The sequence below is a fragment of the Magallana gigas genome, chromosome 1, assembly GCF_963853765.1.
Source record: "Magallana gigas chromosome 1, xbMagGiga1.1, whole genome shotgun sequence".
Classification (NCBI taxonomy): domain Eukaryota; kingdom Metazoa; phylum Mollusca; class Bivalvia; order Ostreida; family Ostreidae; genus Magallana; species Magallana gigas.
The window spans coordinates 8,499,508-8,514,894 of record NC_088853.1 but is presented as its reverse complement, the minus strand read 5'-3'; the positions used below and the strand labels follow the sequence as shown (position 1 = coordinate 8,514,894).

The 15,387-nt window shown below is 30.5% G+C and overlaps 2 protein-coding genes across 2 annotated transcripts in view; both read left to right on the top strand.

The window, feature by feature from the left end:
* The first annotated feature begins 499 nt into the window (after window positions 1-499).
* The window catches only part of LOC136275518 (uncharacterized), a 195,388-nt gene continuing 180,500 nt past the window's right edge, over window positions 500-15,387 (top strand). The window contains exons 1-2 of the mRNA XM_066084969.1: window positions 500-658; window positions 8,621-8,783. Coding sequence (XP_065941041.1) covers window positions 500-658; window positions 8,621-8,783 — 322 coding nt within the window. The remainder of the gene's footprint in view (window positions 659-8,620; window positions 8,784-15,387) is intronic.
* Window positions 8,990-15,387, top strand: LOC136273315 (multiple epidermal growth factor-like domains protein 10). The gene is made up of 9 exons (XM_066077745.1): window positions 8,990-9,011; window positions 10,420-10,641; window positions 12,043-12,183; window positions 12,327-12,464; window positions 12,698-12,835; window positions 13,642-13,779; window positions 13,868-14,008; window positions 15,053-15,223; window positions 15,374-15,387. Exons 1-9 carry the CDS (start codon window positions 8,990-8,992, stop codon window positions 15,385-15,387), a joined length of 1,125 nt encoding a protein of 374 aa, XP_065933817.1.

Genomic DNA, 15,387 nt, shown 5'->3' with positions numbered 1-15,387 from the left:
ACATGCAGCGGAAACTGTGTAAATGGAGAGGCGTGCGATAAAATTAACGGAAGTTGTACGTCCTGTATCGATGGATTCCAAGGATCTAAATGTGATAGAGGTAAATCACTTAGTTAAAAAAAACAAGTTTGTCTGCATGTATTTAGTAGATATCATCCAGTAACCTTGCATGCCCGACATTTATATTTCTCAAGTTAACCCCCGGTAGTTAGTCTTTGTTCATTCCATATGTTTCCGACGTTTACCGGACACATTAAATAGTTCAATAAAAAAGAAACCACTTTGCTATGTTTCATTAAGATAAATGTTTGTAACTTGATATTTCTGATTAAATCTGTACATGTATGTCTAAATTATTTGCATTAATCAACAGTAAATTAATGATTGACTATGCATTGCATTTAGTTAAATTAAGTGATACTTACATAGTTAATACAACGTAGATATCAGCTACTCACCAACAGGATTAGAGAAGAAAATTGATCTAAATGACTTGAAGATGGAGAAAATGATGCTTGAAAATGAGAAGATAAAGATGGAGATTCAGAGGCTGGAGGCAGAGACAGAGGTTCTACGTGTTAAAAAGAACGTTTTACTAAGACTGCAAGAGGAATACTTAGCGAACTCTCTGAAGTTGTTGTTCAGTTGCTTAATGACAGTAAAGTTAAATCGGCTAATATATTTAATAATGAATTATAACATAAATGTTTCAATGTTTGAAACTAAGCGTCTTTTAATGTATTGTTAACTTTTCCTGGTTGTTTTTCCCACTACAATAGTAAATTAAAATGCGAAGAGTAATCAATGCATATTTGATATATTATATATTTCCAAAAAAATACAATTGATGGTTCTTACATTGCATATTTTCTTTTTTTTTTTCAAGGAATGAATTCAACATTTATTTGTTATATACGATATAAAATGGTTTAGGGCAGTTTACGCTTTATAAACTGCGAAGCAATAAACGTAATACAAAATTGTTTTGTTATATATCTTTCAAAATTGATCCCGATGGTAAATAAATTTACCTCAATTAATATTGAAAGACATAGAACATGTGATATACGTGTATTCCGACTGACCGCTAACAAGTTTGAATAATCAAAAACCAGGTCTGGTATGAAACAAATATATCTAAATGAAGGAAGGAATTAACGATTTGGTGTATCCTGCAACTTATCAATTTGGCTCAAACATTATTATTCCTTCACACAATTTTTAATTAAATTTTGGTTTTTACACATAATTAAGCAGTTAAACAAAAGTACCACAAACCGACAGATATGAAGGCAATTTTAAACTCACTTTTCATCATGACAATCTTTTAGCCTAGTACATTGAATGTTCAAATTCTTCTTCACAAACTTCTCTAAAATTATATTTAAAAACAAATGTTTGAACTATATGCGTGTCAACATTTTTCATTCGATGATAAGTATTTTTTGAAAGAGAGGAATTATTAATATTATCTCAAATTAAAGTTACGTTCATTTTGTCGAGTTTATCTTGGAAACGGTGTTTTAACTTTTTTTTTTAGCAAATTCATAGTGACTATAATAAGTTCATTAAGGTCTTCCGTTTCCAACGGAAGACCTTATAGTGATTGTAATGTTTCTTATTATTATTTTTTTTTTCCTTTTTTTTGTCCACACGATTTCTCAGAGATGGCTGAATAGATTTTAATGAAATTTTCTGGAATGAAAGAGAATGTCAATATCTCCAGGCGTTTTTTTCATTTTGTCAAAAATCATTTCCGGTCGTCCGTTTCCTGTCCCGCGTTGAAAAACCTTGTATCAACGAGATCTCAAAAACGGTAAGGACTTGAACATCAAAACTTTGTGGGATGATAGACCTATAGCTGTAGATGTGTTTAAATTATTTTGTTTTGTTCGTCGTAACTTCCGGTCGTCACCGGAAGCACTTCAAAAATAACTACTTTTTTGCATAAAATTCCTTTTCCATAAAATAAATATATAAGTATAAATCTATGCATACGTTATCTATGCCATGTTTTATCAACAACAAAATTCTACTTCCGGTGAGATATCTCAAATATCTCAGGCAAATTTTTTCAAACACATTTTGTACAAACGAGATCTCAGAAACTTTAAGTGATCAAAGCACAAAACTTTCATGGATGATAGACATTTGATTGAAGATGTGTTTAACCGGTTTTGTTTTGTCTTCCGTCACTTCCGGTCCACACAGAAAGAGTTCAAACAAATAGAGCCGTTTATCCGTTAAACTGTTTTTCTTTTATATTTGTAGTGAAGTCGATGAACCATTAAGTAGAAAAGGCAAGTGCAAAAGAAATATTAAATACAATTTACATTGAGCACTTCCGTTCGTCCGTTTCCTGTCCCGAGACAAAAAACCTTTTTTCGACGAGATCTCAAAAACGGTAACGACTTTAACAATCAAACTAAGTGGGATGATAGACCAATGTGTGTAGATGTGTTCACATTATTTTGTTTTGCTCGGCGTAACTTCCGGTCGTCACCGGAAGCACATAAAAAATAACTACTTTTACGCATTTAATTCCTTTTTCATAAAATAAATATATAATCATAAATTTTATGCATAAGTTATCTATGCGATGTTATATCAACAACAAAATTCTACTTCCGGTGAGATATCTCAAATATCTCAGGTAGCTTTTTTTAAAGACATTTTGTACAAACGAGATCTCAGAAACTATAAGTGATTAAAAGCACAAAACTTTCATGGATGATAGACATTTGATTGAAGATGTGTTTAACCGGTTTCGTTTTGTCTTCCGTCACTTCCGGTCTACACAGAAAGAGTTCAAACAAATAGAGCCGTTTATCCGTTAAACTGTTTTTCTTTTATATTTGTAGTGAAGTCGATGAACCATTAAGTAGAAAAGGCAAGTACAAAAGAAATATTAAATACAATTTACATTGAGCACTTCCGTTCGTCCGTTTCCTGTCCCGAGACAAAAAACCTTTTTTCGACGAGATCTCAAAAACGGTAACGACTTAAACGATCGTACTTCAAAAATTGATATCTTTTTTATTCCGGTTGTTTTACATAGAAGTAACGTCTGGATATATCATTCACAATAATTATCACATCCACTATTTTTTCTATGTGAGAGAAGCAATGTCTTACAGTTAAATTGATACATGTATATCAAAACGGAAGACCTTTTTGTTGCTTTTGCAACAAGAGTCTAGTTTAAATTTTACTATACAAATAACCGTATACATTCTTTGAAGCACGTACATGTTATACAAGTTGCTTTATCAAATACTTACTATGTGACAAAACATTTATCATGACGTTGATATCTTAACAAAAACAGTTGATGTGGCATTAGATATAAGCACATATATATTTTTATGTAGTGTCAATGTAACCCGGAAGAATTTGCCTTTGATGGGATGTAAACGAAGAGACATACTGTCTTTTCCCTTGTTATGATCTAAGAATAGTTGAGAATGGATGTGTTGACCAAGATTTGTTTCCTCTCGCTGTTTGTTGGACAAGTTCTGGCATATTGTAAGTACATTTTTTTAAAATATTAAAGTAGCAGTCAGTAGCGTATAGAACGATTAAACAATTCGTAAAAGTATGCTAAAAATTAATAACAATATGGTGGATAATTCTGTCAGTGCCAAGTGAGGCATTGTTCACCCGCTTAAGGAAGGACTCTTTTCTGGTTTGGTTTTCGACTTGTCAAATGTAAATTTGATCAATTGTTCATTAAATCAAGATGAAAGGAAATTAAAATAGTATATTTTTCTTTCTTTTTTACTATCATACAACTTGGAATAGAAAAAGGCAATCAATGTTTAGAATCTAACAAGGACTATATTTTTGGCGTAATATTAGCGTAGGAAAATATCACATGTTTCGCAATTCAGAATGGTTGCAGATTACTGAGTTTGTTTTTTTCATTTTAAAAACAATAACATTAATGTTGAAATTTTTTACTATTGTGAACTAATGATATGATACTTGGGTTTCAGAATATGTTTTTAAAATATGATTTGTCTATCAAATTACATTTTTATAAGCTTTTTAAAGTGCCCATTCGATACATTGATTTTTGTGAAAAAAAATCACTAAAATCAGTTTTTCTCTCTTATAAAATGGTCAATGTATTAGATTTTCTGTCAGTTTATATCTTTATATAAAGTCTTCATTATACATATAAATCAGAAATATTTTTTTATTGGAAGCATAACACAAATAATCAAAATTTCCTCAAAATTTAAGAAAATTAGAGGAAATGCGGGCTAAGCAATATCAATTTTAGTATAAATATTTATTCCAATTTAGTAGTATAAGCTGATAGACACTCTTATAGTCTATGATTTCATTGAAGACTAAAATCTTCGAATTTTAAACAAATGTCTACGGAACTACAGAGCGCTACACTTATTTTTATCACCCTTCACGTTGAGGAAAAAGGTAGTGACTTTGATCTGACCTTTATGCAAAAACAAAAAGGTCAAATTTGATTAAACTGATAGAATCATTTGGTAATATGATCCGTTTGACTGTGTCAAAATTTCATGAATTTCTTATTATAAGAAGTATATTTGATAATGAAAAAATTCCTTCCTTAAGACGCAGGTTTGTAAAAATCCTAGAAATTAAACAATTGATCATTGTCTAGAGATACTATAACCACTTTAATTTTAGTGTGTCTCACCTGAAGGACCATCTATTTACCATTAAAGGTTAATATCCCATAGCTAAATAATTACCTCCATTGGAGAAATAATTTTCCTCTTGAAAATACTATACGATTTTTAACAATTCCTCGAGAGAATATATTTTTTTATTGGAGAAAAGTATTTTCTGCAGGAATTGAATTAAAACCAGTAGTTTTACTATAGGAAATTAAGATCCCTTTCGGGTTTTAAAATCTAATACGAGTTTTGTTCAAATCCTATTGGTTTTAAATTCATGTACGAAGTTCTTTATGCTGGTAGGAAATTCAAAATACCTTATGGGAAACATTAAAAACAACGGTGGTTGTAAACTCTTAAAAGCAATGGTCTATCATATGGCATATTTGAATTTTTCGACACATGTAACTTATACGGGTGCAAAATGTCATTTTTGGCACTGTTTTAATTATCCGGCACAACATTCAGTATATTCTTGCAATAAGGTACCTCCTTGTATGTAAAAAAAGTATAACAATTGATAATACAAGTTATTGTGACAATATAACCCTCTTTCTGTGCCAAATAAAAGAAAATAAGGAAGTAAAGAGTTACATTGAATAAGTTTTATCAACAAGGCATATTCGTTTAGACTTAACATTTGTTTACATGTATTCTCTGCTCAACAGCACCAAAATGTTCAAAGGAAAAACAATATTTCTTCTATTAATGATTGATACCTTTGCGACGGACATATATTATTGTCGTTCATGGTTTAAAAAATCAAACCCCTTTCAAAAATGAATAAATAAACAAAAATGAATAAATAAAAACCTAATAAAAAAGACTCCATAGCTATTAGGGAGATTTTATGTTCTATATGACAATTGTGTTTTTAATTTTGTATGATCGCTTAAGATTTAAATAGTGTGTGTAATATTGCACAGTGGATTCAAATTGAATGAAATCGATAATGAGTATACACAGTGAGGACAAATGAGCTGTGAAACAGAAGGAAAACATATACGATATTCTTTAAAATAACCCAAACATCATTTATATATTTATTTCATATAATGCTATTCACTATGTGTCGAAAGAGAAAACAAAACAAAGTTAATTGCAATGAATTGTTAGATTTTGACGAACTGTTTGATGCAAATTCATGCAATCGTCTCAATCTGATATTTTTTCCTAAATCTTCATATACCATCTTTGAGACAAGCATTTAAAAACAAAATAAAAATAATTATAACTTTAAAAAAATGAGTGGATGCCTATATTACTTGTTTTAACTATATGCATTATAAAATCTTAATTCTAAAGGCAAGGAAACAACTAAGAACTCGGGAACAAAAATGATTATATCTAACATAAATCTTAATTCTATTTAAATGATTAAAATTCTGGAAAAAAAATATTCAAATCTTGTGTCTAGTCCTAAAATTAGGTATGTAATTTTAACAGTTTGTAAATATTTATATACATAATATAACATTTTTTGTCAGACTCAAAGGTGATTGTAGTTGTACGACACATTTGAATTCAGCAAGATCAACCCAATTATAACAAATATAAATATGAAGTAGGTAGTGGTCATCCAGTAAGAATTAATTAATCTTATCAACTGTCTTCTTTTAACGGAGATTTAACCAAAAATATTATTTTTCTTGGAAAGCATTCTTTTTTACTTTTAATGTAAATTAATTCACAATTTACAGACAAAATAGAAACTACTGATCTTAAAATAAAAAAGAAAGAAGAAGGTGTGTAAAAAATGCACTAGAAATTAGATATTTTTGGCGATTATGAAATGAATTCTGTTTATAATCACTTGTAAAACTTACAAAAACTTCCAAAAGCATAATAATCACCGAGCCGAATAAGATATGATTATTGTATTTCTTGGGTAGCTAGATCATCGTAGTGGTAAACAGGTATTCTCTTTAAAATAATGATAGGCATTTATTATATCATTAGACAGCTCTCTAAATATAATGCGTAAGCATGCAATAGACATAATAAATGGGATTTGTCCCACTGTTTTGTTGATTACCGATATAGCAGGACATAAAAATACTTTACTTCTATGAAACTAAATATATATACCCAACTGATATTTGCAAAGAAAAAACTGGATTTTTTTTATCAAATAAGTATGTGGATGTTTTACTATTAAGGCAAACATTTTTTTACTTAGTAATTTACATGCAAATAAAAATTTACATTAAGCTGTCACTGCATAGAAAATAAAGTAGTGCAAGCTACAATGCCTGCGCAAATATTAAATTTGCCGGATGCATCATATAGACATAACTGTGATTGGCCGAAGCCAATAACAAAAACAAAACCAGCAATAAATGTTTTATTATATGGTTAAGCAAATAATTGATACATACTTTGTAAATTGAATGTTACCTCTATTACCTTTGAGTGTAATCATACTCTTGCACCCATCCCCCAACCCATTTTTTCTGAACTAGTGTTTTTTATTAAACAAAAAAGTTAATTAACAATCAGATGAGTCTCATATTGGAGTTTGGACTTCTGAATAAAGCTAGAAACGCAAATATAGGCCTCTGACATGTCAATAAAAAATGACAATAACAAACTGTCAACAGTCAAATTGTCAGCTGTCAATCTAATGACTATGGTACGCAGGTAACCGTCAGTGCCTTTGGGCCTCTTGTTTAGTATATCATTTACCATACAGTACAAGTATCTACAACACAAATAATAGAATCATGCAGGAAAAAATTGCAAATTCAAGCTTAAAAGTAACGCAGACATCACAGAAAGCGTTCTTGTTCCTATAAAATGAGACTTCCTTGTGTAATATCTCGAGGAAATAAGAACGATTCAGGGTCACAGTGACCATTTTTGAGTACTAAATTATTAAAAGTGACTTGCAGCGTTGCTCAATGTTTGTTTTTCTACCGATTTGTAAAGTCGGGGTCCTTACAGACAGTAAGAATTCAGTTAGGTTTAAACTAATATCTAATGAGCAAAGGATATGTAGAGAAATGAATTTTTTAAGGCTTATTTTAATAATCCTCTATAGGTTTCTCTCTCTCTCTCTCTCTCTCTCTCTCTCTCTCTCTCTCTCTCTCTCTCTCTCTCTCTCTCTTCCCTTTTCTTTGCAAAAAAATTTAACGTATGCAATTTTTTGCGTATCTATTTACAGGCTGCCTGAAGCTAAACTTATATAAAAAAAATACTATTTTAATTATCGATGAAATACTTTAAACCAAAAGATTCTTTAATCGTTAATTACATAAATTGACAACGATATCCAACACTTTATTCGATGCATTTTTATGATGTATTATTTTCTTCTTAAGCATGTGATATGCGTATCTTAACACGGCTAATGTTCTTTATAAGTCGCATTGTCGCAAGTGATTAATGACATGAAATCACAAATATTTTTACGAAATATCCTTTGCTAAGTCACGTTTTTTACAGTTTTTGCTGGTAGTTCATTTAAATATTTCGTTTACCTGAAATATTGTCTAAACATTGAGCACCATCATCAAAATTAGGTGCAAAATCTAAACAATAGTTTCATTAGTACATGTTTAATAATAATTATTATAATAAAAGAAATGCACGATCAAGCTTTGCGTTCCCTTTTTTGCTACAAACTACATATTTCAACCTTAAATCATGTTGCAGTTTCGTAATCTCTACAAAAAAATAAGATAAAATCATAAATCAGACAATATTGCCAATATTAACAATGCAGTTTTCTTATGTTTTATTGACTTTAACAACGAGCCACAACATCTTTGATGTGTCTTCTTTGTTTACCTTGGCTTATTGTTAATGTCATTTATTTCAACATTTACGTTATTTACACATTCCATCATGTCAAAAACTCACACGCTTTTACTTTTGAATATTTATATCTCACGTATTTTTAATAATATTTCTATACCAGCCCAACTTGTCAACAACAAAACAATAGCAGTGGGTAGTTCAACATACAGAAATCACGAGCTGTGGACGGTAATACCAATCAGGACAAGCCACGTTGCTTTCACAGTGATGATAGGAGAGGTATTACAGAGGCGTGGCTACGTATAGATCTGGGAGGAGTTTACAGTGTCAGGTCTGTCAAGTTCTGGTACAGGGATGACAGTAAGCATCATTTAATACCTTCATCGTTTTCACATGTTATTACAAATAGAGAGTGTCAAAGCGTTACATGAAACTATTGGTGTTGAAGTATGCAGTTGATACATTAAAACATCCATCTAACATTTTTTGCCGGATAGTAGTATCGATTTACAATCAAATACTGCCAGACCGTATTTAAAAATACCTGGCATTATTCACGACTTACAATGATACTTATAGAGCTAACAAGTATGTAAAATGTTATAAGGTTATCAGAATATAAATTGAAGTATTTGCATGTACTACAGTGTTATACAAAATGAGACCATATTATACTTAGTAGTTAATTAAACTTTATCATATTTTTAACTTGAAACAGTTGGTTATATTCCGATATATAGGGTAATCTATATGTCCAAAAATATCCGGGTGCCTATATCATGCATTATTTATCTATATATAATTTCAATAAAATGCTATCAAAATGCTATAGTTTTATATGTGTTGATATCTTTAAATAAACTGTTCTAAATTATTTACTTGAAAAATTATTATTTTTCCCATTTATTCGTTTCCTATATATAATTCAAATCCTACAACTTTAATAAAAACAAAAGTATTTCTCCGTGTGTCCAATGATACCTCTGTACCACCTCAGGAGTCCTCTTGTTACACAGATCCAAAAACAATAAAACAAAAACAAGTTGCTGTCCTTTAAAAAAGGACTACAATACGTGGACCATTTGCATGTGTTTCCAACGAAAACGTAAAAGCCTTAAGATTATCAGAGATTCCACCGACTCTATCCCTCTGCTTTTAACGACTAAATTTGTACGTTGTATTACGTATACTAAATGTATAGCCCTGAAATTTTATCTCATAATTTAAAGGGTTCATACTTCTAAAATAATTATGATCTATCTATGAATGAAGTTTGCATGTAAAGTATTAGGCATTTGGTGAATTCTACTATCTGCGCACACATTACGATTCGCACTACTTTGTTAAATAACGTTATGCAGTGACAGCTTTGTGTAAATTAAAAATTTCATATTTTGATGCATTTTTCTTGAGATTTAAACTTTTATACAGTGACATAATTATTCAATCATACTTAAATGGTTAAAAAAATTTAATGGGGAAGTTCTCTAGCCTTGCCTACTATAAAAGTAAAGTTAAGTTACATGTGTTTTCGGAAAACAACAAAACATTGCAAATTATGCTATTTGATGCATGTGGAGTTTCGGCATAACATAAACTTATTTCATAATACTGATAGTTCGTATCACATGCCAATCATTTCTTTAAAAGGAATACTTTGTTTCTGTACTGTTTACCAACAACTTTACAATTATAGCGCCTTTGAACTTGTGTGTGCATAAGGCACGGAATCCCGATCCCGATTCAGATAAACGTGTGCTAGCCTGGTTCCCTGAGCTACCCATTACGCACAGGAACCAGGCTAGCTCACGCGCAGACTAAATTTTCTCCATAGCATCCGGTTTAACCTCGCTTATATATTTTCTCAGGGTCCACGCAATAACAAAAAACACACACAGTCATACACTACTTATAAAAACTCGATATCATAGAGATATATCTCTTTTGTGTGTCCGAAAACTATATTTTAATAATTGTTTATCGACTTTCTTTTAAGGAAAACCGACAAGACTCCGTGGGTACTCTCTCCGTGTGTCCAATGATACCAATGTACCACCTGTAAAGTCATCATGTTACACAGACCAAGAAAACGTCATACTACAGACCATTGTGCAGGAGGACTGTGAGAGGACAGCTCGATACATCTGGATTTATCAGAAGAACAACCCTGGTGGGGATATGAGCCCTATTGTAGAAATTTGTGAAGTCCAGGTTTTTGGTACGTAACATGTAGTTTTGATTCAAAACAGCATTGTACAACACTATTAATTTTCATATACCAATCAAAAGGATTTAAAAGAAGGAATAGCTAAACCCTTAAAACATCGTTAAAAAACAAAATGAAATCAGTTTGGAATTCAGATATTGAAAAAATCCAGCAACCAGTTAAATTCATATTCTGTTTCTTTTATTTAGAGAAATATATAGTAATGTTGTTTAATAGAATAAAGTTAGAAAGAAACAAGTATATATTCATATTTCCTTTACCAAATATTACAATGTAAACCGTTGAAAACAACCCAACTTTTTCACAAAAATGTTAATTTTATGAAATAAAATAAGTTACGGTTTTAATCTTAGAAAACAAATCATACTATCTCTGTTCATGCAGACTGATGTACAGTAGTGTTGTGTAATAGTATGTAGTACTGAAAGGATGAACAACACCATTAAAACCCCAAAATTTGGATGCTTCACACAAAAATTGTAACAATTGGTCTTGTAGTTTTAACGAGGAATTTTAAAAATGTAAACTTGTCAACGCACGTGGACGATGCTTGACTAAGGACGCAAGACACGACAGTCAAAAACCATTAATGATTCGTCCGTCGTGCGTCATAAGTTTTCATTCGTCGTCTTGCATAGACTCTAACAATCCATTACCAGACTTATGGTACCCAGGGGATCATTATGGCCTGCGTGCCTCTTGTTTTTATTATGAAAGTACATAATATAGTTATTATTTTTTAATTACTTTAAGTAACAGCTTTTAGTTGTTTTGTGAATTTAATTGTTTCAAATATAACAGTTTAATTTTTCTAAATTACAAAAAAATTCCAAGGATGTTCCAGAATGTTTAAAATGTTTTGAGTGTTGGTTTTTACATGTAAAAAATGGGGTGGTGAAGTAATCTTCATATTCATACTTTTCTACAAGGGTTCTTAATGACAAAATATTGTGTTAAGATGGACTTTAGTCATATTGAGGTATAATATTTATTATGCTAAGGTTATACGATGAAAATAAAAATGAAAAAAAAAACAAAAACAAAAAAGCCTGTCAAAAAAAAGTATTTAGTATTTGATAATTGTGGTTTGATCTCTGACCGACACATATCAATTAACTTGATTTTGATCGTTGTGATTCTCGTTTTCTTGGTATATGACTATATTATTTTATGATATTTTGAATACTGTTTAAAGAAAGATTTGTGGTAAACCGGGTATGAATATATGGTCTCTAGAAAAGTTTAATGGCTATTTCTAAGTCAGTTGCAACAAACGTAAGCGTAACATTAAATTGAAACATAATTTGACTATTGTTAAATAAATGGAAATAAAATTAACAAATATCAGTACCTTATAATCAATAAGCACTGTATTCGGTATATTTTATCTAGGTTGTGAAGTTGGATATTATGGTAGAAATTGCACAAACAAATGTGACCACTGTAAAAATAGTGTAACTTGTGGAGTACAGAATGGGGAATGTGATGCTCTAGGCTGTATAAACGATGGATACCAACCTCCATTATGTAAAGGTAAGATTAAATGTATTATTTATTTTTTCAAATACAATATCAGATATATCTTATTCATTCAATACGTACATGTATATGTAATTTTTACTTACTCAATTATATTTCTTTCATTATTTTGAGCAGTTTGATTGTTATTTATTCAGAGTGTAAACGCGGTAGGTATGGACTTAATTGTATAAAACAGTGCAGTCAATTTTGTATCGACGATGACTGCCAAAAAATTGAAGGAACCTGTATAAAGGGCTGTGAGAGAGGTTACAGAGGAAATCTCTGTAATGAAAGTGAAGTGTTCATCTATCTATCTATCTATCTATCTATCTATCTATCTATCTATCTATCTATCTATCTATCTATCTATCTATCTATCTATCTATCTCCTTTCTTTCTTTTATTCTTTTTTTTTAAAAGATGGATATTCGCATCATGCATTTCATGAATTTTGGGGGGTGTTTAAATGCATTTTATTTATTGAAATGAGTTTTATAAATTGTAACTTTGCTATATATTTTCTTAGCATGCCAGAAAAGATGGTACGGACTTAACTGTTCTGAAACGTGCGGACACTGTTTAAACAATACGATATGCCATCATTTTAACGGGACTTGTCTTGAAGGATGTGCTGCGGGTTATAAGACACAAACTTGTAAAACTCGTAAGACGACTGTTCACTTAAACATTGTATAGCAATGATTTTATAGAAATACACCAAATATATAAAATATAAGAGAACTTGATATAACATATATTGCCAATACCTAAGAAAATTGATTTGAATCGAATCTTAATTATCTTGGTTTTAAAGGAAAATATTAATAATTGTAATATTATAATCTTCATTATCACTATTTTAGAGCATCATAAATATAGGATTTCTCATGATTTGCGATGGTATATGATTTTTATCCAACGAGTTGTGTGTTTTCTATCCCCGAGCCTTGGCGAGGGGATAGAAAACACACAACGAGTTGGATAAAAATCATATACCATCGCAAATCATGAGAGATTCTTTTTATCACACGTTTTACCACAAGTTAAACCTCAATCTTCTGTTAAACCTCAATCTTTCTGTAAACATCATAATTTTAAGCCGCACAACACATTCACTACAAGACGTCAACAACTTTACGCATGGAAAAAAGTTCCTGGAAGATTAACAAACAAACATTTCATTTTCTGGTATATTTTTATCAATATATATAAAAAATTGAAACAGCATTAAATGCTGCACATTTATAACTCTCAACTGAATTATTTTGTTTCTTTTTCATCCTATGTCAATAATCTGCCTAAAGCTACGTAATGTTTAATTATGACGTCACGTGGCGTAAGAACACACAGTGGAATATCAAAAATTTATCCCATGAGTGATATCCACCGTATTTTGAGATAAACATGTGATAAAACTTTGCATATTATTTGAAATAGTTTATCAAAACATTTTTCATGATCAAATTGAAGCTTGCAACGATAGAAAATACGGAATGAATTGTCGGTTCGACTGTAGCAGACACTGTTTGAATGACAAGGTGTGCAACAAAATAGACGGTAGTTGCCAGTACTGTGCAGATGGATATAAAGGACTAAAATGCAACACAAGTAGGTTACATCTATAACAAATGTTAATCTAAATTGCAAAGTTAATTTCGTATAAAATATTTTATTGATATTTCTTTATTTCCGGAAGCATGCGAAACTGGAAAGTATGGTAAAGGTTGTTCTCAGAACTGTGGAGCCTGTTTCAATTCCACTGTCTGTAATCACATAACTGGAGATTGTGGACTTGGATGTGAACCAGGATGGCAAAAAACAGATACATGTACAACAGGTAGTTCATACAATCGTTTCTTTAAAAAATTATATTATTTTGTAAAACATAAATTATTATGAATCCATGCATGTTATCTAATAAACACAATGATAAACCAACGAGACAATAGCTTATATTTGGTTGACACTTTATGGGTATTAAATCTAAATTTATCGTTTGTTAACCAAATATTATTAATATTCAAACAACATGATCATTCACTAAAAATTGTTTACGAATTTAATTAGATGAAGTATAATTCAAGTGAGCATGACTTTGCACATCTTTAAAAAAATGCATCAGTAGGAGCATTGTTACATACATGTATCTAACTTTTCTGTATTGTGTTTTTGTTCTCAAAATTAACATTAAATGTAATGTTAACAAATAAAGAAAATGTGATATTTTACCTTGATTGTGTAACCTGCTAAAATGCTATTATTGACAATTGTATATAAAGCCGAAGAAAAATGAATAGCTCGTTCGTTTATTTGAGGTGGACATGGACTTGTCCAATAGCATTTTATTGACTGAGCATTATTAGGAACATAATAATATTTTTTTAAATTGTTTTGGTAAAAGTAAGTTTTTCTATGCCAGTATATACACAATATGACATTTTTGGAGTAAAAATCAACTTTTATATACATCTTGGTCCAAAGTTAGAGCTCAATTTTATTCATATACCACCATTTGGTGACTTTTCACAAGGTTCATGTATTTTAAAGAAAAAGACATTCATAGCACAGAAAATGCAAAAACTATGCAAAAATGTGACTAATTATCAAGTTTTCAACAAAATAATTCATTCTATGATAGATCTTTTGATGATATCACTTGTTATACCTATATGTTAATTATTTATAGATAAAAAAAAAGTTAATTGATTAACCACCCCGATTCTTGGGTGTTTCTTGAAGGGTACTATGGGACTATACGAATCTGTTGAAAACGGGCTAAATAGTAAATACATATATCTCACAAATTTATTGATGTCGGCCTCATTAGAGGTGTAAGATTCATATTTTCTAAAGATGACTACAGTTTTGCTATTATTCATAGCTTGTTTGAATGGCACCTTTGGACTAAACTGCCAATTCAACTGTAGTGGAAACTGTCTGGATGATGAACCTTGCAATTCAACAGACGGGACGTGTGCATCTTGCTCTCCAGGATGGGACACTTTGTGGTGTAACAAAAGTAAAACGGATCTTAAGAGACTTGTATTTATGAGTAATGCAAAGAAAATAAAAAAAAGCAAAAAAAAAAAAAATCCTAAAAAAAAACCAAACAAATACACAAACAAGCAAAAAAATGTTAGTTCTGTGATGAAAATTCTACCATACTCTGTATGTCTAAGTTCATTTTTTTATCTATAAAAAGTTGGATTACTCTAA

Coding starts and splice junctions, on each gene's coding strand:
- LOC136273315 (XM_066077745.1), top strand. CDS start 8,990: ATGATACTTATAGAGCTAACAA. Junction 13,780..13,867: donor AGGACTAAAATGCAACACAA/GTAGGTTACATC, acceptor TATTTCCGGAAG/CATGCGAAACTGGAAAGTAT. Junction 14,009..15,052: donor AACAGATACATGTACAACAG/GTAGTTCATACA, acceptor TATTATTCATAG/CTTGTTTGAATGGCACCTTT.